Source organism: Limanda limanda, chromosome 21 (genome assembly GCF_963576545.1).
Source record: "Limanda limanda chromosome 21, fLimLim1.1, whole genome shotgun sequence".
Classification (NCBI taxonomy): domain Eukaryota; kingdom Metazoa; phylum Chordata; class Actinopteri; order Pleuronectiformes; family Pleuronectidae; genus Limanda; species Limanda limanda.
The window spans coordinates 14,013,596-14,039,757 of record NC_083656.1 but is presented as its reverse complement, the minus strand read 5'-3'; the positions used below and the strand labels follow the sequence as shown (position 1 = coordinate 14,039,757).

At 42.7% G+C, this 26,162-nt stretch overlaps 1 protein-coding gene across 1 annotated transcript in view; it reads right to left on the bottom strand.

The window, feature by feature from the left end:
- Nucleotides 1-4,311: 4,311 nt before the first annotated feature.
- The window catches only part of grid2ipb (glutamate receptor, ionotropic, delta 2 (Grid2) interacting protein, b), a 38,036-nt gene continuing 16,185 nt past the window's right edge, over nucleotides 4,312-26,162 (bottom strand). The window contains exons 7-25 of the mRNA XM_061095282.1: nucleotides 23,539-23,691; nucleotides 23,299-23,454; nucleotides 22,370-22,521; nucleotides 21,364-21,498; nucleotides 20,230-20,315; nucleotides 19,836-19,986; nucleotides 18,204-18,505; nucleotides 16,889-16,933; nucleotides 15,120-15,866; nucleotides 12,828-12,980; nucleotides 11,647-11,734; nucleotides 10,457-10,546; nucleotides 9,817-10,013; nucleotides 8,737-8,892; nucleotides 7,274-7,360; nucleotides 7,048-7,177; nucleotides 6,048-6,166; nucleotides 4,574-4,738; nucleotides 4,312-4,383 (exon numbers count right to left, since the gene is read on the bottom strand). Of these exons, the coding sequence (XP_060951265.1) occupies nucleotides 4,312-4,383; nucleotides 4,574-4,738; nucleotides 6,048-6,166; nucleotides 7,048-7,177; nucleotides 7,274-7,360; nucleotides 8,737-8,892; nucleotides 9,817-10,013; nucleotides 10,457-10,546; nucleotides 11,647-11,734; nucleotides 12,828-12,980; nucleotides 15,120-15,866; nucleotides 16,889-16,933; nucleotides 18,204-18,505; nucleotides 19,836-19,986; nucleotides 20,230-20,315; nucleotides 21,364-21,498; nucleotides 22,370-22,521; nucleotides 23,299-23,454; nucleotides 23,539-23,691 (3,184 nt within the window). The remainder of the gene's footprint in view (nucleotides 4,384-4,573; nucleotides 4,739-6,047; nucleotides 6,167-7,047; nucleotides 7,178-7,273; nucleotides 7,361-8,736; nucleotides 8,893-9,816; nucleotides 10,014-10,456; nucleotides 10,547-11,646; nucleotides 11,735-12,827; nucleotides 12,981-15,119; nucleotides 15,867-16,888; nucleotides 16,934-18,203; nucleotides 18,506-19,835; nucleotides 19,987-20,229; nucleotides 20,316-21,363; nucleotides 21,499-22,369; nucleotides 22,522-23,298; nucleotides 23,455-23,538; nucleotides 23,692-26,162) is intronic.

Sequence of the window (26,162 nt, the reverse complement as noted above, 5' to 3'; positions counted from 1 at the left end):
GGGGGGGTGGGGGGGGGACGGGAGGACTCTGTGAAAGCCACAATATGGACTGAGGAGACCCCTGTTTGGAATTTTGGTGTGAGGTTTTTTTTTGCATTTTGTACTGTTGAAAAAATGGCCTCAGAAGAAGATGAAGAAGAAGAGGAGGGTATATCTACAGCATGGGGTGGAGGGGTGGTGAGGGGATCAGCAGGTGAAGTAGAAACCAAAACTGTTGCGTAACATGTAGCTGGTGACTGCAGGTTTCCAGTCGTCGATTTCCCCTCTTTTTTCTTTTCTTTTTTTTTTTTTTTAAAGGAAACCCTCCCTCCTCTAAATCCTTTGTCACTCATGTATTTATTTACCCAGTTCTGAAAACACACACATTCCCTGTGGCTTGACTTCATTAATTCAGTCTTTAAAATGTAAATCATGCCTTATGGGTTCCTCCCAGAACCCCCTAATAAGCATTATATGATATTATCTATTTACTGTACGGAGGATGTACTTGGCTCCCAGTACTTACAGTATTTTCCAAGGAGCTGTCTTGGCAACAGTTGTGTTTCAGGGATGTGAGGACGGTGACTCAGCAGCAGCAGTTGTATGTACGTGTGTGTGTGTGTGAGAGAGTGTGGGTGGTTCTGTGTCGTTCCTCGGGAGATGTGTATTTAAATGTGATGACTTGTTTGGGTTGTTTTATTTTTACGAAGCAGAAGTAGCAGGGTGAAGCCTGAACACAATCAGTATTTTAGCCTTCCATCCGTCTCTTTGTTTTGTCTGGTTGTTTGCCGGGACGTTACACACAACAGACTGTGAGTGTGTGTGTGTGTGTGTGTGTTTGAGTGAGTGAATGTAGTGAAAGGAGAGTTTTGAAACCAGCCTCTTGATCCTGAAGAGAAAGACACGTCATAAAAACAGCTGATATTGCACTTGAGCGCAGGCCAATGAGTGGTTTCCTGGTTTGGAGGTATTTTTTTTCTTATTTCCAGTCTCTCCCACTGAGCTGAGGGCACACTCTGCTGTGATCCCTCAGTAGTGACGTGGCGTAAGATTGATGTTTGTGTTTTTTTTCCGCCAGGTCAAACGATGAAGAAAAAAATGGCTTTATTGTATTTTCTGTGTAAGCTTTTGGATTATCTTTTTCTTTTCTGGCCTCAAACGTAACGCAGAGTCCCGTTCCCAGAGAACCGACTCGACATGGTACCTGTGGAGAGAGTCTCAACCCCCCCCCCACCCCACCCCCCCTTGCTCCCGTACCTCGTTGCCTTATCCCTGCGCGTCAAGCTCGAAGCTTCTTTAACGTCAGAACGCTTCCATGAAACTAGAGACGATGTTGATGATGATGCGTTTTGCAGCTCCATAGTTTTGTACGTCGGCTGTTTGGTCGGCTTAAATGTGGAATAAAAACATGTAATAGGAATGCTTGGTTATACCCCCTTTCCAAAGAAATAAAGTATATGAAGAGACTATTTCAATGTGCTCATGATTATACGTTTGTGCGATATCATGACAGGAAACGTGTGACTGACACGTTTCTTGTTTTTGAAGCTGAACATTTATTTTCAAAGCAAAACACACAAAATTCATGATTAGACAAGAAAAAGTTGAAGTTATGAGTCACAGGTCAGTAGGTGTGTACTTGCTACAAACCCTAAACTAGTTGTAAAGGTTATAATCGGAGAATTAATAACTTATCAAAACATGTCAACATATCTCAATCAAAAAATGTGTATGTGCTTTGGAATGTTAATACAGTTTTTGTATTTGACCGGATGATGAACACAATTATTTTCGGACACTAAACTTACTTTCATATCTCAAGGTAGATAAATCATGCATCCATTATCCAGAGATGACGGTGAAATATCCCAGAGGTGAATGTTGCCATCTTGCTTCCATGTCGGTTAAATGCGTTTCACCTGGTTTTTAAAGAATCAAATAACGAAAACCAAATGTAACAGATGTTGGTGTTCTGAAGGACTGAATAACATTTTTGAGAAATATTTATTTGAAGGTCATTTGACTTTTTACCATCACCAGGGAGCAATAGAGACGGTTTGGCTTGAGAGGAGCAGTTAGGTGTTTATAATGTTAATTAACAAAACAACGTATAAAAACATGTCAGATTAAATAGTGCATGTATCACTGTTTTAAACGAGGTCTGAGATATATTATGAAAAAGAATATACGAATCATTTCTACACCTCATAGATGAATCTTTCAAACCCTGACTTAAAATAATCAATGTATGTACATTATAAAATAAATATGTGATCACTGTGGATTATATAAACTGAATGCAGTTACTATAGTTACTGTACATCCTGTAAGTTTCTAGGATTTCCTTTTCAGGCACAGAGGACACGTCAGTCGGGTTTTACTTTCAAGCATGATATTTTTATAGATCAAAAACAGAATATTCTTCATTTCTGAAAGCACTGAACCAAACATGGAGGTAAAACAACCACGAAACATAGAAAACAGATATAAAAAGGAACCTGGCGGCAACCGATGCATAAAACCTAAATAAACTGGACCGGACACAACAGAGATGTAACTTATTTCAAACCTAAATATCCAGGGAGGGTAAATGCTACCAGCTGCACGTCTGAACACACTAACTGCACCGACATGCAATCGACTGGGACGAGGAAACACGGTCACTAAACTCAGAGCAGCTAGAGTTGCATTTTCTACGAGCCCGGCCCAAGCTGTGCGTAAAGAAGAAGGGAGACAGACGCTCTGGGAAAAAGAAAATAAGAAAACAAATAGGGACTCAGGACGAACGAGCACACGGTAGAAAATGAAGATGACGAGCAGTGCATAGCAAATACAGTACAATTTACAATCTCAACAATAAGTCATCGTCAACATAAATACAACACAGCTACAGGTACACTGTACTGTAGATGAGTCATGAGATCACCATGGCGACCACAGAAGCAGGAAATAGTCATTTACAGTGGGGTGGGTGGTGTTTTCTTCTCTTCTCCCACACGTTTGACATTCATTGGTTCGACAGCCGTGAAGCGGTGAAGCCACGAGGCTGCGTTCACTGCACTCGACGTTTATAAGTGCAGAACTGTGAGTGAATCTGGGTCTGAATAAAGGAGAGGGTCAGAATACTGGGGGTTGGTAGCAGCGTGGCTACAGGTTTATTATTTTTGCCGTAGAATTTAATCACGGTCATCTAAAATAATAAAATAATAGAAATGTTATAAGTAGCTTAATATGTGAAATGTAGTCAAAATGGAATTTTTAAGGGATGAAATAGAATATTTTGTTTATTTATATATTTATATTTTTTAAATATAAAATAATATTTATAAATTTATTTTGTTTCCATTCCAAACTTGAGCTTTTCAGATTTGTAATACTTGTTTATTCAAGGTTCCAGTTTCCATTCTTATTTGTGGTATCACTCGGCTATGTTTAACCATTCAAGTTTGAGCAAATCAAGTTTTGAACTTGGAATTTCCAAGAGGGGAATCTCTGTATGTTGCGATTTGGCATTATACAAATGAAGTTGAATCAAACTGAATCAAAATAGAATTAAAACCTTTTTAAATTCACCTCAACAGGAATATTTCAATTGGTAAAATTCCGTTTCAACATTACGAATTCAGAGGTGTTTTATCCTTTTGGTCGCGTTTGATTTCCAGAGAAAACGATCGTCTGATCCTCATCAGCAAATTCAAAAGTAACAGGTGGAAATGGAGGATTTTTTAATTTAAGTTGAATACATTTTGAAATTCTAGCAAAAGATGCATCCGAGATGAACAGTTTTTAAATATTTGAATTGAGTCCTGCGGTATGGGAGGCAGTGAACGCACCGCTGTTTGTACTGTCTGATCAAACCCTCCTCCTGTGGACACTCTGCATACAATCAATACAACTCCTGAATCCTCTTGATCCCAGAGAACTGTCTTTTACAATTTCCAAACAGGACCCGATAGAAAATATAAACTTTATATCATCATAGAATAAACACGGCGATTAATCCTCTTTCATTAATTACATTTCCTTGTGAAGCAGCTTCGAGATGAAGTGAGGGGATCGTATGTACACGGACGTTTCTCTGTGGTTCTCTAACGTGAGATGAGCTATAGAATGTGAAGATGTGAAGAGTTCCGGAATGTTCCTGCTCTGCCCAGCACCTGAAATTCTGTCATCCCACAGATGGGCCGTAGATGGTGTGCTCTCTGCTCCCTGTTGGTTGGAGTGTCTGTGTGTGTGTGTGATCTTGGCACTTTGGTTGTGGAGAGCAGAGTGAAAATGGAGCCGAGCAGCCTTTGTCGGTTTGGCCCCGACGTCCGCCCGCCGTCCGTGCTTCTACCAGGCCGGGGGGGAAGACAGCCTGGGGCTCCTGGGGTTCTCTGGAGTCTGGGTCTCACTGAGCGCCCTCTGCCAAACAAAACCCATCATCTCATCGGATTGATACTTATTTGTATCGTATGAGTTCCAGATTTAGAGCACATTTGTTTGTTCCACACACTTTGCTGCATGCTCCCTTTCTAGCTGCAGGCTGTCTGACTGAAGGCCTCAACTGTTTAAGAGGTTTGACTCTGTAAGTCGCTCAGCTAAAGGAACTCACCTCAAACTTGGAGATGAACTCTGCAAAGATGGCGAAGAAGGTGTCCGTGCTGCTGGACTTGCCGTCCTCTCCAAAGTAGGAGGCCACCTTGGAGAACTCCTCCATCGCTCGGGTCTGCAGAGACTCCAGGGACTGGATCGCCGGGTGGCTGTTCTCCAGGAAACTCTGGGGAGGGAAATGGTCAAACGTTCATGGGGTCACGAAGAGTAAAGATCAGTCTGTGTGTGTGTCTGTGTGTGTGTGTGTGCACTCTGAAATAATGTCTCCTGTGGCTCTGGAGCAGTTTTCTGAAGTCTGAGAATAAAATAATCCAGATGATGTTGTAGTATATTTAGCTTAGCTAATATATCTATCATAGTTATAAAACATAATGACATGTTAACATCTTAGGCGTGATGATTCTCAAATTCTCAGACTCTTTTGAACACTATCCCAGATGTTATTCGTCAGCTCTCCCCCCCAAGAGAATACTCTTTGACCTGTACAATGAAGACGCCTTACACTACAAGATACTAAACATGTCCTTATTTAGGTAAAATGTACGGTTGTGTGATGTCATGCAATCTCTAGTTTTGGGGTCCCACCTCCCCTATAAGACTCCTTGTCTTGCAGAGGCAAGGCAGATTTTCACAATTTGGCTGTGTGATGTCTCCGAGTCTCTAGAGCTCGTCCTGACCTGGGAACTTCTTGTATTAAACATTGTATACATGTAAGTACTGGGTCTGCGGTCTCCTCTCTTCAAACACCGACTTCGACAAGACACTACGGCTTGAAAGACACGACAATGTCACCTAGATGTCATCAGGTTTATCTTGGCCGGGAATCAGGGGCGACACTTTCATAAGAGAGAGTCTGTGGGGCAAAGTGGAGGAGTGGACCATGGAAAATTAAATAACTAAAGATAACTAAGATAATAAAAAGGAAAGATACTGTCGATTTGGGAAATTATGGGAAATAATATCCTCAGTAGTTAGTCAAGGGACATTGGGGCCCCAGGCAAAAGGGATGAGGTGCTGTTGCCGTCTCCTGTACACAGCTGATCAGAGAATTTAAAGAGGCTCTCACATGCATGAAGTTGCTGTGGATCAGCAGTTCTCGGAGTCCCCCTCTAAGTCATGATACCTTAGCCTCTGTTACCTTGATTCTTCATTTCTAAAATCTGATTAATTTGGTCCATGTCCCATCTACTAACATGGAGGAGGAGAGATGTTTGACCTATACTGCAGCCAGACACCAACTGGCTTTTAAAACACTTTGGCTTCTCCTTTTGAGAGCAGTCATGTCGTCCATCTTTATTTACCGTCTTCGGTACAAACACGAGAATAGCATCAATCTTATTATCTAAGTATTATCTAAGCAAGTTAAAATACTTCCCAAACTGTCCAGCTGTTCCTCAGTAGCTTCCACAAAATAAAGGTTTTAAAATACGCACAAATTCCCATGTGTTTTATGTGTGTAATAAAATTGGACCTACACTCATGACGGAGGCAAAGTGGTCCTCAGAGGTGGGGGGGATCTTCAGACAGGCCGTCCTGATGTCCTGGATGGTGGCGTGAAGGTCACTCAGCTCCGTGGTGACCGTCCTCTGGTTCACTGCATGGAGGACAGGGACTCATGAGGGGAGATGTTACCAGAGCTGGGAGCCAGCAGGCCAGGGGCAGGTCCAGGGGGAGTGGCCCTGACCTGCCAGTAGTTTTTTAAAGAATTTTTTATGAATTTTGAATCTTACTCAGTGGTGGAGGAAGTACTGAAGTTTAGTACTAAAGTAAAAGTACAAGTACCCGGGAAAATATATACTTAAGTAAAAGTTAAAGTACTACAGCAACAATCCTACTTAATTAAAAGTAAAAAGTACTTACTTTTAAATTTACTTTAAGTATTGAAAGTAAAAGTACTCACGCAATGGGTTGTCTCTCAATGTCTAGGCTGTGCCATTTTGATAAAGAATGCAGATATAGCTACTGGTAATACTCATGCCTCTACAGATGTCACTACTAGTAATAATTATAAGCAACAACATTTGTTTATTGGAAAGGTTGGTGTACTTATTGTGCTTACCCTCTGTAATTCTGTTCAAACTCTATCTTAAAATTCTGCGGATGACAAGTTATCTACCAGTCCTTACTAAATAAAGAATTGTAAATGGATATTGGATATATAACTGGCCCCTCTGTGTAAATGGTGGCCCCTTTTATGGCCCCTGATTTAGGAAAACTCCAAGACCCGCCTCTGCAAATATTAAATTCAAATGTGCAAACCATTACCTTACATCACATAACACATATGACAGTCATTTGAACGTGAACAAGGCCTAACTCTGCATGAAGTTAGTTGTTTTTGGTGAAGTCTGATAACTCTGCAGGGACACGGTCAGAATTCAACAGGATGGAACAATCACATTCAGCGCCTGAATGATTTCCAGGGAGGAGAGCAGAGTTTTAAAGAGCTCTGCTGCTGCAGCATCATCATCGTACCCTTGGCGGCCAGAGGCACCGTCGTGAGGTCTCCGGAAAAGTTGAGCAGCTCGGGGAAGTGTTGGCACAGCGACTTGGCCAGAATGTGGAGAAAGGTGGATTTTCCGTCCACTGTTTTGGTCGTGCTCAGCTGCAGAGACACGAGGGGGAAAAGAGTGAGACTTCCAGAGACCGAAAACCAGAAATTCAGATAAAAACGATGTGGTTGGAGGTGACCGGGCTGTACCTCGGTGAGGAAGTTGATCTTAAAACTGGTGGTTTGGTTGCTCTTTGGCTGCCCGTTGTTCAGGTAGTTCCCCATGGCGAGGACAAACTGTGGGAGGAGAGAAGCAATTAATGACCACTGTTACCGTGCAGGTGGGATAGATAGTTAAAATGAATGATTTCCATTTTAGATTAGTTAATCTGCACTCGATTAGTAAACCCTGGTTGAAAGATCTGCTGATCGATTAGTAATACCTGCAGAGGCCGGATTAAGGGAGCTTTAGTTGGCACAGGCATAGATATATATAAAGACTAGATGTCGAGTTCGACGGAGCCGGACGTCCGCACATGGCGGCCATCTTGCTAGAGTCAGCCCGCTCACCCATAACATTGTGTTGTAGTAGTACGTACTTTTTAAATAACCATAACTTGCTAAATTTTCAACCGATTTTTAAACGGTTTGGTTTGTTATAAACGTCAGAGATGTAGTTATGACACTGCATAAAATATTCAATTTTTTAGTAAATAACATAATTATTCACAAGTATGCAGTGTCATATTTACATCTCTGACGTTTATAACAAACCAAACCGTTTAAAAATCGGTTGAAAATTGAGCAAGTTATGGTTATTTACCACTACCAACACAATGTTATGGGCGAGCGAGCTGCCTCTGGCAAGATGGCCGCCATGTGGCGACGTCCGGCTCTGTCGAACGAGACATCTAGTCATTATATATATCTATGGGATAGATAGTTAAAATGAATGATTTCCATTTTAGATTAGTTAATCTGCACTCGATTAGTATAGCCCGGTTGAAAGATCTGCTGATCGATTAGTAATACCTGCAGAGGCCAGATTAGGGGAGCTCTGGGCACTGGTGTCATTCTTGATGAAGCTGATGAAGATGAGTCACTTTATTCACATCTCCCCTTTTCAGGTAGGAAATTAATGTTTATGTTCGGTGAATATGTTATTGATTTGTTTTGTTACAAGATAAGATTTATTTTGATTGTTAAATTTGTGATTGTGTGCTGTTTGTGCAGCTAGGTCACACTTTTATGTAGCTCCGCTCTTCCAGTGGTAGCGAGGTAGCATCACGTTCTAAGCATGAGTGCACCAGATGTTGTGTATGTATTGTTCACATGTTTAGTTTAGCAAGACACCTAACAGAAAGCATGATGTTGCTGATGTGTATGTGAGTGGTTAATATTCAGTATGTGTATGTGTGTAAATATTAAGGGCTAAGATATTTTAGTTTATTACCAATCATTTTAAGTTAATGTTCAAAGATTAATAGGCCATTTATATATATTGTTACCTGTTTGTTGGAAGGTTTTAAATTGATTATGTAAATTATAAACCAATTCTTGATGAAGCTGATGAAGAAGAAGCACCGTGTCTGAGTCACTTTATTCACATCTCCACTTTTCAGGGCCCAACACAGGCTGACCTCACCAGGATCCTCTCTGCTCTGGATGTTTACCTCCAGGATTTTGCCCAGTTTCTTGCTGCTCCTCAGCTCCACCGAAGCCTTGTAGATGTAATCGTACGCCACCTTCATCTCCTCCGTCCTCTCCTGCAGCGTGGTCTTGAAGTGGAGGCTCCGCAGGCGGGTCTTGTACTCGGGCACCATCAGCATCTGACACACACAAAAAAATCCCTCATCTTTTTACTTTCCTTGTTCTACACTTTGTGGATTTGTTGGGTTTAGGGTTGTAAAGGGGCGGAAATTTTCCGGAAACTTTCCATGGGAAGTTAAGCTCGGGAATTTTGAAAAAAAAAAAAAAAAACTACGCAAATTTAACACTGAGCAATAAAAACATCATTCAAAACCCTATTTTAAAGATGTATGGAATGCAGCACACACTGCATGTTGAGTTTCAACCCTACACTGTGCATTCTTCCATCACATGCACATATAACTCCCAGCATCCTTCACACTACAGCAGGGCTATTGAGGCCTGCTGTAGTGTGCAGGACTAGTCAGGTAAGTTTCCATGATATTACTGGGGAAAATATATTAGCATGCTGATTGAGGATTGTTCATCTGTTCATCTAGCCTATTTCCATTCATTTATCCATCAATTGTAAAATATTTTTACAGAGGATTCCAATTGTTTGCCTAACTATTTATATCTCTGGCATTGCATTAGTGTTTTTTTACAAACTCTTTTCTCATCTTATTCTACAGAACAATGCCACGTGTACTACTATCTCATGTGTGGAGGCATTTCACCCCATCCAATGTAGAAGGAAAAGCTGTGTACATTTGAAAATACTGTGCAAAGAGTTATGTTAAGAATGACACAACCATGCAGAAGCATATAGTCAAGTGCCCAAAGTTTCCTCAGGGCTCAAATCAGCCTATGACAAAACAAAATGTTTATATTTACTTCTGTATATGACAAGGTAAATACTGTTAGTATAAATTACCCACAACATTTCCAGTTTATTCCCGCTAATTCCCGTATATTCCCGTTAATTCCCATGGAAAGTTTCCAACTTTGAATATTCCCGGAATTTTGCAACCCTAGTTGGGTTTCAGATTTTTTTTCTTCGGTACCTGGAAAATGAACTGGTCGGGATCGCTCAGTTTGGCCGGGTCCTGCTCGAACTGCTCGTACTGCTTCACCTCGTCGTCGTCGGGGGCGTAGAGCAGCAGCTGCTTGATGTGGGCCGGCTCCAGCCGGTTGGTGGTCATGTTCATCAACACCTGACGCAGCTCGGCGGGCGAGAGCTTCAAATGGGCGATGAGGATGGCTGCAGAGATGAGGAGGAGGAGGAGGAAGAGGAGGAGGAGGAGGAGGAGGAGGAGGAGGAGGAGGAGGAGGAGGAGGAGGAGGAGGAGGAGGAGGAGGAGGAGGAGGAAGAGGACTTTCTTTTTAACAACGCAAAGAAGATCACCACATTACTAAGAAGAACGTTTATCCTGTTGTGATGATTTGCAATTTTCCTTTTATATCCTTTTATATTCATAGAGAAATACCTGTATATCTTATCTTACCTGATCTTACTTCCTGTTTCCCATGTTCTACTTTTATTATATCTACTATTTTTACTATTACTATTATTATTATTATTGTCGATGTTATTGTCAATCATAGGATGGTGATATATTTTCACTCTCAGTCTCTCACAGTCTTGAGCCTCGACCTTTCAAGTGTGTGTGTGTGTGTGTGCGTGCGTGTGTGTGTGTGACTCACAGGCGTTGTAGGCTTTCTTGTGAGACAGAATCTCCACCACGTCTTTCTTTTTAAAGTTCTCAGGAGGGAAGGCTGGCTCTGGAGGAGAGACTGATAATTTTAACAACAGTGTGAGGATGTGTTCTCCAGGCACCAGGGGGGTCAATACACACACACATACACACACATGCACACACACGGACACACACACTCAAGCAAAGCAGGTTGATGGGTTAATAACACAGCTCTGCCTTCTAGGACAATTTGAATAAATACAGGTCTGGTGTGTGTTTCCTCGTGCAGAGCTGTGTTAGTATAGAAAAGAAAAAGAGGTGGTGGTGGGGGGGGGGGTGTATGGTGCCTTATGGAGAACGTATATGATGAGCAGGTGAATGGAGCAGCTCCAAAGCAGGTAATGGGGAACATCCTATAGCTGCGAAGGTATAAACAAAACAGACGATGTGAGTAAAGACACAAATTCATGTTTGCTGTTCAGTAGACTCACATTTAATAAAGATATTACTGATTTGTATTTAACAACGATGCATGGGACTGTTACTCCCTGCCAACAGATACCTCCTGGTTATTCCTTTTACTGAACCAACATCTTTGAGAGTTAGTGTAGGAGCAGTATTTAAGTTGATTTATACTCAAATTATCTATTGTTTTTGATACCGCCATTGACCTCATCCTCATCTTCATCCTCAGCCTCAGCCTTTGCCTTAGCCTCAGCCTCATTCTAATCCTCAACCTCATCCTCATCCTCAATATCCTCAATCTCATTCCCATTCTACATTTTGAAACTTGAATCCTAGTTTGTTCAGGGGATCCTCTCCTCCTCAGTAGTTGAGGCATAAATATAAAAACATTATTAAGTGAAAAAAGAGAATCCTCTGGCATAATGCTAATGCTAAGAGTTGTCAGTTTAGTGAAAGGAATAATGAAAAGTTGTGGCCATAAATCATGAAAGTTACCATGGAGCTAAGAAGAACAAGATACTAAAATACTCCATAATACCAACAAGGTATGCGTGATCAAAACAAAGCATGTACGATGTGAGTAAAGACACAAATTCATGTTTGCTGTCCAGTAGACGCCTGATGAGTCAAATTTCACAGAACTTTATAACGACAATTAAAGCTGATGCAAATAAAGATGTGACGTGCTGAGGACGGTGATGAGGTGTAACCAGACAGGACAGAGCAACTTACTGGATCTGCGCTGGGTCCCAAAGTGCAGATCAAGGTCCAAGAACTTCACCATGTCAGTGAGCTTGCCATAGTCCGAGTCCTCGCCGAGCTAAATATAGACAAGGACACACTCTGTACTCTCCCAAGGCGCAGTCAAGGTTGTGTAGAGGAATCTGTCTAAAACATTCTTTTTATACACACACAAACATCAGATCGTATCCAAAGAAGAAGCAGAGAGTCTAGTATGGTGCAGGGAATATAACGACGCAGCATGAATTCTGGTTACAAAAACAAGACTTTTTGCTTTGATGCCACCGTGACTCATCAGAGACACAGAGTAGATCAGTAGGTTTTTTTCCAAATATGGGAGGAATGATGTGGGAGGAGTGAGAAAACTCGCAGCACAACGTGGGAGGATTCACAGGTAGGGTTATTGTTTGTTGTTTTCAAAGTTTTTCGTCCACTGAAGATGGGAGCGAGCCTATATTCCCACAGCCCTATGTTCCCACAGACCTATATTCCCACAGCCCTATATTCCCACAGCCCTATATCCCCACAGCCCTATGTTCCCACATTTCCAATATTCATTACAAAATTAGTCCCTATGTTCCTACAGTTCCCACATTTCTACCCATGCCTGGTAGTTAAGGGTTCACCATTCCGTAGCTAGCGATTTGAAGGAGCTAGCTAGCTTCCAAACTCTGCTACACCGCTAACCCTTCCAAACTCTCTTGAGCTCAACACCGCTAGCCCTAACCCTAACCCTAACCCTAACCCTTACCCTAACCCTTCCAAACTCTCTTGAGCTCAACACCACTAACCCTAACCCTAATTTTCAGAAAAATCTAGAAATGTGGGAACATAGGGCTGTGGGAACATCGGAACTAATTTTTCAAAATAAATCTGGCAACATAGGTCTGTGGGAACAAAGGGCTGTGGGAACATAGGGCCTAATTTTCAAAATAAATCTGGGAACATAGGTCTGTGGGAACATAGGGCTGTGGGAACATAGGGCCTAATTTTCAAAATTGTCAGTGAAAAAACAATCCTTAGAAATGTGGGAACATAGGGCTGTGGGACCATAGGTCTGTGGGAACATAGGGCTGTGGGAACATAGGGCCTAATTTTCAAAATAAATCTGGGAACATAGGGCTGTGGGAACATAGACCCCCTGCCACTGAACCCTTGGACTAAATGCTCACCTGACCCCAAATGGTTCCCTCCGAGTTCTCCACTTGCTCCCAGCGCAGCCTCTTCACGCTCATGTGGTTGGCGTCCGAGGCACGTTGGCCCAACCTGGGCAGTGGGGCCGGGTCACAGGGGGGGGGCAGGGGCGGAGGCGGCGGTGGGGCAGCCTTTGAAACAAAAGAAAAATCATTTAGAAGATATTTTTTTAAATCAGAAAAAGGCCACAGCTGATGTTTTCTGACAACTCTTAGCGTTAGCATTATGCTAGAGGATTCTCTTTTTACACTTAATAATGTTATTATATTTATGCCTCAACTACTGAGGAAGAGAGGATCCCCTGAACAAACTAGGATTCAAGTTTCAAAATGTAGAATGGGAATGAGATTGAGGATATTGATGATGAGGATGAGGATGATGATAATGAGGATGAGGTCGAGGATTAGAATGAGGCTGAGGGTAAGACTGAGGATGAAGATGAGGATGAGGATGAGCAAGCATCACTGAATTGTCTCCAAACCGCAGTTCAGAGCTGCAGTGGTTGCCATGTAAACATGAGTTCTTTATATATTCTCCTTCAGCTGCAGCAAACCGACGTTCACTTTAGATTTACCTTCTCTCTGCGTCACATGTCCTTTATAAAAAGACACATTTTGTTTAGCTGTTTCTTTGTTTTTCTTACGTTGTCTTAAAACGTGTGATTGGATCAGAGAATGAGCCAAAAGACTTGTGTCTGATTTCTTTAATCTTCCATTCATGCACGATTCCAGCTCTGGTCTGTTTTATTCTGTCTGTTGCTAGGTGTTCAATGCAGTGGCCCTGCTGCACTGCACCATCCTGTGTTTTTATGGATTAAAATCTCTCCAGTCTCTTGAGTGTTGGAATAAGTGCACGGTCAAGTGAATGACTGGGGGTCAAAGTTTAAACTCCACTTAAAGCCACGCTGTGATTTGCTGCTGCGCAGGAAGCACAAGTTATATTTATCTCATCCCTCGCACAGATTGGACGTCAACAGAAGGCGGTATCTGTAACTCAGCCCCGAGGTATATACCGGTCACTCTGATTGGACAGTATGAGCGCAAAGGCTCATGGGACTGTTAAGTGTCCTAGTTAAATGTTGCTGTTTTACTTATTATTCTAATAACATTTTTAATTGGTTTATGTGTTTTTGATTTATTTATGTGTCCAGGATAGTTGTATGTTTACTGTTAATGTAGGCACCATGTTGGGTTTGGTGTGTTTGATAGAGTATGATCATTATAATATTAAAGGTAGAACCTGAAGTATCACTGCTGCCTGTCATTGTATCATGTGTGAGGTGCAGGAATAGAGGAGAAGTCAAATTCTTATATCAGAGTGGTTAAATCCACACAAATTCATCTCAAATAGTGGAAGGACCCAGACACACATATGAAAGTATTTTAATAGTAAACCTCGGCCTCCTGAATCTTCTGTGCGAGCGAGGATTCAAATCAAACATTAGCTTCCAGTGAAGAAGCAAAAGTGCAGCGTGGCTTTGTGTGATTTTACCTTTTATGAGAACAACCACTGGGAATTGTGGTTTGCATTCAAAGCAAAAATCAAAGTTCTCTATCCAAAATCCCACTACAGTAGTAGTACAGTATTATCAGAATACTACTAGCAGAAGTACAAATTGCTTCTGCAGATTAATCTCTCATGTGACTGATACATTATTGTACATTGCTTTATTAGATGTGGTCTAAGTAGCTTTTTAAAAATTATAATGATCATGAATTTGTAAGCTGACTTTATGAGTTGTAGCTGATCGAGGTCTTTAAAAAGAAATTAGATTCTTTATTCATTTAATTTTAGACTTAATTTGGTCAAGTAGTTACAAAACTGGGGGTCGTGTGCCTCCACAGGGTCACAGGATTCATCTGGGGGGGGGGTCTTGAGATGATTAATGATGAAGGAAAGAAGAAAAAACAAAGTTCGGATTTTGGACTTTTCTTGACTCTTTTCTTTTATTGTGAAATATGTTTTGAAAAGTTATTTAGATAAAGACATCTAATTGAAAATAGCCGCTTTACTCTTTAACTGTGTATCTTAGAAGTATACCACATGATCCCGTACGTTTGTATCTATAAAACATGAATCAAGCAGGTCACATTAAGTACAATTTGTCCCCTTAAAAAGCCCAGATACAACAAAATAATGTTACGTTATGAGCATGCGAATATATTTCAATACTGCCATGATTGGTACTTTTACATCATTTGGATGCACACACATTAGGCAGACTTTTATTTCGAGTAGGTTCCTGACCGCCCACGGTAAGGACCAGTTACCTGCTGTGACTGGTGTTCCTGTCGACTGTCATAAACCTTATTGTGAGTGGGGAGGCTGGAGTGAGAGCCTGGAGGCTGGGAGAGAAGCGCCGAGGCTCCGGGCCCTTGGCTGGTGCACTGCGAGGGTCCGTCCTCCTGGAGGGACGGCGGCAGCGGGCCCTGGTAACTGTGCTGGTGGTGGAGCTGGTGGTGCCTCTGCAGGACCAGCTGGCTGGGCCTCAGCAGCTGAGGGGAGGGCTGGGGGGACGTCTGGCGAATGGGCTGGGGCTGGCTGAGCTGCCGCGGCAGGTAGCAGGGGCGGGACGGCTGCGAGGAGCGCAGGGTGCTGGAGGCCGCGGGGGGGTGGCTGTGCGTGAGGCGGCCCGAGGTGGCCGGGAAGCGCTGGTGAGTTCTCTCCAAGTCCTCTCTGGTGGGGAGCACTTTGTGTCGAGGGGAGCGGCCGGACATGAGGTTCCTCGGAGGCGGAGGAGGCGGCGGGATGATGGGGTGGTGCGGCTGGAAGGGCATGCGGCTGCGGGGGGTGTGCTCGGGGGAGAAGCGGATGGGAGGGAGGGGGTCAGTGAACTGGACGGGAGGGGGTATCAGGGCCTGGAAGGGAGGTGGAGGAGGCGGGCTCTGGGTGGGAGGAGGTGGGATGGGCTCGGACTCGGAGGAGTAGGAGGCCTCGCTGCCGCTGTGCTCCTCACTGCTGCCGCTGCTGAGCTGCCGCGGCATGAAGCCCTGGTCCTGGTCGTCCTGGAAACTCATCTACAGGGAGGAGAGGAGCAACGTCAGGCCCGGCAGTCAGACAGCCATCGTTTCATAAAAAACTGAAAATGTATCATTACTTTATTTAGTTTATACTCTCTATCATCCCCTATGTGATTCTGAGGTCACGCTCATTACCTCCACCAAGGAGCTGGTGTTTTCAGTGGGTGGTTTTCTGGATTGATTTCAATTTGCAGCAGAATCAAAGAAAAAATCTTTCACCCCAATTTTATTGTAGTTATTTCGGCCACCATCTACTTGGTATTCACAATCAAATATGAATTATAAATGCTTTCTGAGCAATTACTAATAATAATTTAGGTTTTATTGAAAGTATTTGACCTCAACCCTCCCAATGTTCAACCCAAACTTACACCCTCGTGAGCAGGATTACGCTCACACTACTGGACGGATGACCATGAAACTTGGTTGAAGGATTTGTTATGGGTCAGAGAAGAACCCATCAAAATTTGGGTGTGGATTCAGATCCAGGGGAAAATCTAGGATCTTTAAAATTATGAGGAAAAAGTGTTTTTCAACCCTTTGCTGACTTTGTCACAGAATATTTGAGTGATCTTGTTTTTAAAAAACAGGCAGATTTAAGCGACTGATTTCTATGAGTGTGTAAAATTTGGTGGAGTTTGATTTGTTTTTTGTTTTGGCCTATTTGCTGTTTACACTCTTCTATATCCAGTAACATAAACTTCAACCACTGTTGTACCTACAGCGTTACAACTTTCAACTACCTATCTTAAAACATATATTTGATTTATAAATGTTATAATAACTTATGCATTAAAATTGAATAAGTACAAAGCTGCTGTTGTACATGATTTGAAGGAAAAAAACTCTAATGCAATAACACAAAGTTTGCTCTAAAACATTTAAAACAAAACTTAAAATGACAATTTTAAAATCAGCCAAAACAGCTCTAAGGTTTGTGTTTGTAACATCAGCCAATAACTTATTATAACTTTAGACTTCTATAATTAGGTATTAACTGAGTATCATGTTTTACTTACAGTCACAGCTCTTCTTCTGAAACCGTGACAATCACCGTGATAAATCTGTTCATGTGACACAAGTGTTCATTGTAGCGCACATTAGACTTGCTCTAATGTAAACATGCAAGTAATCAAGCACCACAACGTAACATTGAAATCAGTCACGTGTGAATTTGCTCAGTTTCTGACACCGAGCAAACCCACACGCACTGAGATCGTCTGCTAATGATGCTGCATGTGACATTTGAACTGAAAATAGTTGCATCACAGTAACCGTGAGACTTAAGTGAAAATTACCACAAAGAAATAACAGCACACAACAGGAGGTTGATTATCTGATCACTCCTTGAAACAAAGTTAGAGAATCTGACAGTTTTTAGCAAAAGGTGCAAATAGATTTAATGGCATGAGATAGAGGCTGCAAATCATTTCATTTACAATCTTAAATGTTTGCAGTAATTACACTAAGCTCACATTTAATAAAGATATTACTGATTTGTATTTAACAATGATGCATGGGACTGTTACTCCCTCCCAACAGATACCTCCTGGTTATTCCTTTCACTGGACCAACATCTTTGAGAGTTAGTGTAGGAGCAGTATTTAAGTTGATTTATATTCAAATTATCTATTGTTGTTGATACCGCCATTGACCCCATCCTCATCCTCAGCCTCATTCTAATCCTCATCTTCATCCTCATCCTCAGTCTCACCCTCATCCTCATCCTCAGTCTCACCCTCAGCCTTAGCCTCAGTCTCATTCTAATCCTCATCCCCATCCTCAGTCTCACCCTCACCCTCAGTCTCACCCTCACCCTCATCCTCAGTCTCACCCTCAGCCTCAACCTTAGCCTCAGTCTCATTCTAATCCTCATTCTCATTCTCATCCTCATCCTCAGTCTCACCCTCACCCTCAGCCTCAGCCTCAGCCTTAGCCTAAGCCTCATTCTAATCCTTGACCTCATCATCATCCTCATTATCATCATCCTCATCATCAGCCTCCTCATTAATATCCTCAATCTCATTCCCATTGTACATTTTGAAACTTGAATCCTAGTTTGTTCAGGGGATCCTCTCCTCCTCAGTAGTTGAGGCCTAAATATAAAAACATTATTAAGTGTAAAAAGAGAATCCTCTAGCATAATGCTAACGCTAAGAGTTGTCAGTTTAGTGAAAGGAATAATGAAAAGTTGTGGCCATAAATCATGAAAGTTACCATGGAGCTAAGAAGAACAAGATACTAAAATACAAACAACGTATGCATGATCAAAACAAAGCATGTACTGCATTTGAAGAGCATGACTACAGCTGAGGATGTGCTTGACTTCCTCACCTCCTCATAGTCGTTCTCGCCGGGTACGAAGTCGTCCACCAAAGTGATCCGGTGCCCGAGCTGCTCGCTCAGGGCGTCTAGGAACTTGTCGGTGTCCCGGCTGCGGGGGGGGCGGGAGAAGGTGAACAGCTTCTTGCGGCGGGTCAGCGTGTTGGGGCCGCTGTCCAGGGGCTGCGGGGAGGCGGGGGGGCTCTCCAGGCTGACGTAGGGGTTGGAGTCCACGCTGGACTGGTGGTGGATCTCATACACAGGAGTGGGGAGAGGCTCCTTCCACGACAGCGACAGGCCCGACTTACGGTTTCCTGTGAAAAGGGAAATCAAAGATGGCTGCTGCTTGCTCGGGGTAAGCCCTATGTTCCCACATTTCTAAGGATTTTTTTTTCACTGACAATTTTGAAAATTAGGCCCTATGTTCCCACAGACCTATGTTCCCAGATTTATTTTGAAAAAATTAGTCCCGATGTTCCCAAAGCCCTATGTTCCCACATTTCTAGATTTATCTGAAAATTAGGGTTAGGGTTAGGGTTAGCTGTGTTGAGCTCAAGAGTGTTTGGAAGCTAGCTATCTCCTTCAAATCGCCAGCTACGGAATGGTGAACTCTTAACTTCCAGGCAGGGGTAGAAATGTGGGAACTGTAGGAACATAGGGCCTAATTGTGTAATGACTATAAGAAATGTGGGAACATAGGGCTGTGGGAACATAGGGCTGTGGGAGCATTGGTTTGTGGGAACATAGGGCTGTGGGAACATAGCCACGCTCCCGCTTGCTCTGGTGATGTTTGACCCTCACTGTTCTCCCGTGCTGAGAAATGTTTACATTGGCTTATATGACGTATGAGGCTACTTATAAATCCCTCTAGAAATGATCGTTGACATTCTTGGTCACGTTGTCACCATGGTGATCATCTCCTCTGAGAGGGAACCATGGCAACAAAAGGATAGCAGGCTTATATACACATGTACACTGAAGGATTTGAATAAATGAAAAATCAGTGGCCCGACTGCCATGTTTACATCAGAGTTGATATAAGCTGCTGGTTTCATTGCTGATGACATTTTTCAAATCAAAAACTTGAATTTGCGACACATCTAACACGACATGGACGCGACATCAGTCATGCACCCATAGATATATGTATAAGGCTAGATGTCTCGTCCGTCTTGCCGGCCAACGGAGTCGACCGTCCGCACATGGTGGCCATCTTGCCTGTAGCAAGATGGCCACCCATAACATTGTGTTGTAGTGGTACGTACTTTTTAATTAACCATAACTTGCTCAATTTTCAACCGATTTTTAAACAGTTTGGTATGTTATAAACGTCAGAGATGTAGTTATGACACTGCATAAATTATTCAATTTTTTAGAAAATAACATAATTATTCATAAATATGCAGTGTCATAACTACATCTCTGACGTTTATAACAAACCAAACCGTTTAACAATCGGTTGAAAATTGAGCAAGTTATGGTTATTTAAAAAGTACATACCACTACAACACAATGTTATGGGCGGCCATCTTGCCTGTAGCAAGATGGCCGCCATGTGCGGATGTTCGACTCCGTTGGCAGTGACATCTAGCCTTATATATATATCTATGCATGCACCAAGCACATGTAACAAGGATAGGGTACCTGTAAGAGGGGGGAGTGTGAGGGGGGAGAGAGAGCGCCCGTAGGCCTCAGTCTGTCCCGGCCTCTCGGGCTCCGCTGAGGACCCCCCCTGCAGCGGAGGCACACTCTTCCCTGCGTACACGCTCTCCAGCTCCGTGTACACACCTGTCATCTACGAATGGAGGCACGATCAGCTGGTTAGCACACAATCGTTGCATTACATTTGGATTTGGAAGTCTGCTGCTTTGAGGTGCTTTTTCTTTTCTTTTTTTTAACTTGCGAATCAGAAGTCAACGGCAGCCTGAATCAAAGTACGCTGCAGACTTTACGAGCAGACCTTCAAATGATCAGAGCTCACACGTGACATAACTAGCGATAGTTATGCCAGCTGCTGAGTAGCTGCAGGTATACCTACATGATTGAGGTCAGGGGACTCGGGGAAGGAGGTTCCATCTCCTGACTGCCTCTCCTCCGGGCTCCCGGATTCATCGATATGAATTCCTAAAGCACAATACAGCATGAACAGTGACACATAAGCCTCCTCATTCCATCCATCCATCCATCCATCCACCTCCAGCCAAGAGAGAGGAGAGAGGATGACGATGCGAAGCGGACGAGCACAAGGCGAAAGCTGGGCCTCAGCAATGGGAATGGAAACGATGAATGAGCCTTAAACAGCTTTTGGATGAATAGTTTGAAGAGCTCATCAAAAGCAGAGACAGCTGAGACGGGAGGTTAATGTATGAACGGCTGATGACAGTTTTCTCTCTTTTAGGCTAAGTTTCCAGAGAATTTTCTGAGAACATGATTTCCACCAACTTGATCTGTTACACACGGTCCCACACAGCTCGTATCAGTGAGCTCTGAGCTCTTCAGCTGGTGCAGGTTCTACTGCACATCATGTTTAAGGGAACATTAACACTACTGTGACTGCTGAGGAAAGTTGAGTGCTATTATTATCTCTACCTTATATGATTCTACTTGTATCATATTTTTAGTTGTACTGAATACTGAAATAATAACGAGGTGGAGATTTTAATAATAATAATTAAATTGAATTTTGACATGTTTTTAATTTGCTTGATGTCTTGTGTTCTTGTGAGAGCAGGACACAGAAACTGAAGCTCGGTACAAACCAAATGCAGCTTTCTGCTCACTTCACTGGCTTTCGGTAAACTGCAGAACTAAATTTGAGATATTGTTCATTCCTGGAATCAATAACCACAACGAATAACAAGCGCCAGGGAGAGTGTGGTTTGTAGAAGATGCTGTATTAATTGGCAAATTCAGCTATGTCTAAAAGTCTAAAAGTTTGAGACATAACATTCTAGAAGTGTGAGGCTCAGGGGTGTTAGTCCGTGAGGTTTGAAAGGAAACAGTATTAAGAGTGTCTTAAATTAACATTTGGCTGCAAAGCTTTTGAGGCACCCAGCGCGAAGCTGGAAACTCTGGTAGAAATCCAAGAAATCCCTTGGAGATGGATGATACTAATTTGATGCTGTGGAAGGAAACACCCTGGCTCCGGATGTTGTTACTAAGTGCAGCGTACCCATTCCCAGGTGAGTCCCGATGATGCAGTCATCAGAGCTCCTCTCTCGGGCGATGCCGCGATAGGACGTCCCCGTCACGCGCATGGAGCTGCTCCGCCGGTGGTGCTCCGGACCCACGTCAGGCTCTAACACTGCTGCCAATCACACACATTCAGCACCAAGTTTCTATCTATGTACATACTTAGATATACTGTATGTGCATGTGCAGATAATCTCCACATTAGCTTGGGAATTTGGGGAATTTTGAAAGAAAAAAAAAAAAACGCAAATTAAACGCTGAGCAATAAAAACATCATTCAAAACTCTATTTTAAAGATGTATAGAATGCAGCACAAGCTGCACGCTGAATTTCAACCCTACACTGTGCATTCTTCCATCAGATGCACAGATAATTCCCAGCATCCTTCACACTACAGCAGGGCTATTGAGGCCTGCTGTAGTGTGCAGGACTAGTCAGGTAAGTTTCGATGATATTACTGGGGAAAATATATTAGCATGCTGATTGAGGATTGTTCATCTGTTCATCTAGCCTATTTCCATTCATTTATCCATCAATTGTAAAATATGTTTACATACGATTCCAACTGTTTGGCTAACTGTTTATATCTCTGGCATTGCATTAGTGTTTTTTTACAAACTTTTTTCTCATCTTATTCTACAGAACAATGCCACGTGCACTATCTCATGTGTGGAGACATTTCACCCCATCCAATGTAGAAGGAAAGGCTGTGTACATTTGCAAATACTGTGCAAAGACCTATGTTAAGAATGACACAACGATGCAGAAGCATATAGTCAAGTGCCCAAAGTTTCCTCAGGGCTCAAATCAGCCTATGACAAAACAAAATGTTTATATTTATGTCTGTATATGACAAGGTAAATACAGTTAGTATAAATTACCCACAACATTTCCAGTTTATTCCCGTTAATTCCCGTATGTTCCCGTTAATTCCCATGGAAAGTTTTCAACTTTGAATATTTCCGGAATTTTGCAACCCTACTCACCACTGCTCTTGAAACCCAGGAAGCGGGACAGTTTGCCCTGACAGCGCTCCTGCTCGTCATAGGTCAGCAGCTGGTAGATGAACTGCCAGATCAGCTGTTTGGCTGGAGTATCCAGCACCGGGAACACGTCGACTATGAGTGTATCCACGTTCCTGCAAACACATACGTAATCTTTATGTAAGATGTCTACAGGGGGACATCTGACAACCACTCGATAAAAGGATTTAGCTTTGATGTATATTCTTTGCATCTGTAATGCCACATATAGCAGCAAACAGAATATAAAGAGGCGGGAGGATAACAGGGATGCCACTTATACCAGGATTCATGCCTTGAGGTGTTGATACTGTAAGCATGTACAGTCGAATTTAATTGTTTCCCCCCCTGTTTTTGTAGGATCGGCAGAGCTAATTCACCATCCATCCCTTCCCTTCATCCCTTCATCCTCCAGGAGAAATCCTCACGGCCTAATGGGAGGAATGAATATCCTGCTCAGCTACATGCATCTGTGTCTTTGCTGCTTTTCCGCTCATCATCCATCATTCGTTTTCTCCATCTCTGTCTTGAGCCTGTATAAAGAACGCCCTTAACAGCCTGATATATTGAATATGCTAAAAACTGTTTCCCAGGCAACTGCTCATTTATCCCCCAGTATTTGTCCATTTTACGTGACAAGTAAACAGAGTCTCAGATAGTTTAACAGTCTCTGAAATCGGAACCGAAAGCTTCATTCTGTCTTTACAGCTGTTTCTTGCTGCCAACCTCCACAAGCTGATGTTCCCAAGTACAAGATGAAGATTATAATGATTATCAAACATGCTCTAACTCCCATCGCTCTGCTTTCATTGAGTAGTTTAACAATCTTCAATTCACCCCTTGTGTCTATTTCCGTTCATAGATACCACCCTATCCCCCTCCATCCTACTGACCTGTGCTGGAAGAAAGTCTCCAGGGACTTGCAGACGGTGTATCTCTCCTGGATGGTCAGCAGGTGCTCCAGCTGCTGGCTGAAGGTTCGCCCGTGGACTTTGATGCTCGGTGGAAGGATCTCCGCCACCCACTGCAACGAGCTGAGGGCTGGAGACCTGGAGAGACACCACAGTAGTTTTTTAATTCAATAAACAATGATATATGGAAAAAACAGTAAAAAATGCCAGGTCTGAACGTACCTAGAGCGTGGCAACGTGGTCGGGGCCAGGCAAGGAGAGTCCTCTGGGTCCATCTGGTCTGAGGAGAAGTCTGAGGGTCCCTCCTCCACCACCAGGGTGGGCATCGCTCCACTGCCCTGCAGCATGGACACCACCTTCTCATGGGAGCAGTTCCTACAGAGACAGAATATAAAAATAGTGAACTTTGAGAGGCACAGAAATAAATAAAAGACAATTGAGCATCACTGCAACCCATAAAAAATAAAAGTCGACCCATTTAGAATTTTCCAGCCTTGTTAACGCATCTATATAATTTTAAAGAGATTAACTTACCTGCTTTTTATTAAGGGAAAAAAAAGAAGAAAACAAATTACCCCTAGATTGATTGTGTGGCTTATTGAGGGGGGGTTCCAATTATAACGATGGAAAGTATTGTATATAAGTCACAACCTCCCACACAAAGATTTGGTGCAGCCCCCATGCCTCATAACAATAAAATACTGTTATACAAAGATGAGAAAACTAAGACATGGTGATGTGTAATGCATTGACAAGGTAAACCCAAGCAGGAGCCATAGCTCTGTGCAAACGCATTCTTGTAAAAGAAGAAAAACCTGAGAGGAGAACAGCAAAGACAAGCTAATTATTCTTCTTCTTATTATTATTAATAAAAAATTGCACATTATAAAAAATATGCTCACTTTGTAAATAAATCACTAAAAACTCCCACATATCTTTTACTCTCTCTCTCTCTCTCTCTCTGATTACATATCTATCTATCTATCTATCTATCTATCTATCTATCTATCTATCTATCTATCTATCTATCTATCTATCTATCTATCTATCTATCTATCTATCTATCTATCTATCTATCTATCTATCTATCTATCTATCTATCTATCTATCTATCTATCTATCTATCCCTCTGTTTGTCTATCTCTCTCTATCAGTATATCTCACTCTCCTTTTTCCTCTCTTGCTCTCTCTCTCCTCATACTTTTATCTCTCTATCCATCTATCTCTCTCTCTCCCTCCCTCAATGTATGTATTTCTTTCAATCTCAATCTCGCTATATTAATTTACCTCTCTATCAATCTCTCTCTCTCTCTCTCTCTCTCCCTCCCTCCCTCCCTATCTCTCAGCCGAACAGCTCCCACTGTTTTCTAGATCACCTCCCACTGCTGCAGCACTGTGTTATCAGCGAGAGCAGCGAAATTATACAGCGTCAATCAAATCCGTTCACCAGGCAGCCATGGGAACGGCGGTGCGATGCTCCTTGCACATGGCTATCAAGGTGGCAGCGTGATTAATACTGTTTCCTCTCACAGCGCAGGATACGCTGGCTGATAGATCGGCTGACATACTGTATTTGCTGAACGCGAATGTCTACAATTCAATTTGGTACCTAGATGAATTTCTTATCTGCACTCCCACACTGGCTCAGTGAAAATCAACAGGCAGAAGGTCGAGAAGTCTCAAAGTCCAAGAGAGAACTAGTTCAACTCCTACAAGGAGAACAGTTTACATAAAAGCACGTGCAGGGCCCCATGCAGACACACAGCACCTGCAGTGTGTGCTCTGTGATGGCTGAACATCCTAAGTTCAAGACATGGGACAGCAGGCCAAGACCACATACCCCTGCTGCTAATATATTATTATTATCATAATAATGCTATGTATTCATAGCCGTGCTGGGAACAGATCGGGCCCAGTCTACATCCAGGACATGGTCAAGCTTTACACCCCAACACGTCCACTCCTCTCTGCATCTGCCAATCGACTTGCTGCTGATTTGATTTTCATTTGGTTTGTTCATTTATGGTCCGAAATATTCTGTAAAGGAAAAAGCTGTACACAACCTGGTAAACTTTGTCTCTGGTTCTGCAAAGCTAGCCATTTGGCTGACACGTAGGAACCAGGCACTGGACACTGGTAGCGTGCATCCGGCGCCAATGATGGTTGGATTTCTGAAAGCCAGACTCAAAGTAGAACACGCCTACTACAAAATGATGGACAATTTGATGACATATAGTCGCATATGGGCTGTTGGGGGGATTCTATGCACCCTTGAGGATGACGGGGAACTGAATATTAACCTGTAATTTGAGATACGACAGTTTGTATGGATGTGTGAGTGGGTATGTACATGTGTGTGTGTATATATCGAAAATAATCTATATGTAGCATTTATTAACCTTGTTTGGTTGGGGTTTACAGCTGGTGGCTGATGTAAGAAGGGTTTCTGTTCCTGGAATAGAAAATAAATGGATTTTGAAAAACCAAAAAAAATCATAGCCGTGCTGGGAACAGATCGGGCCCAGTCTACATCCAGGACATGGTCAAGCTTTACACCCCAGCATGTCCACTCCTCTCTGCATCTGCCAATCGACTTGCTGCTCCCTCACTGTGATCTAACCACTCAGTAAAATCACGACTGTTTGATGTCCTGGCTCCTAAAAGGTGGAACAAGCTCCCCATTGAAATGACGACAGCAGAAAGTCGACACATCTTCCGCCGGACACTAAAGACACATCTCCTTCGACTACACCTTCGTTAAGAAGATGATGTCTAATAACCATCGTCCACTCTGGTGTTACAAAAAGAAATTAAGTTCAGTTGCACTCATTTACATGTAGAACTTG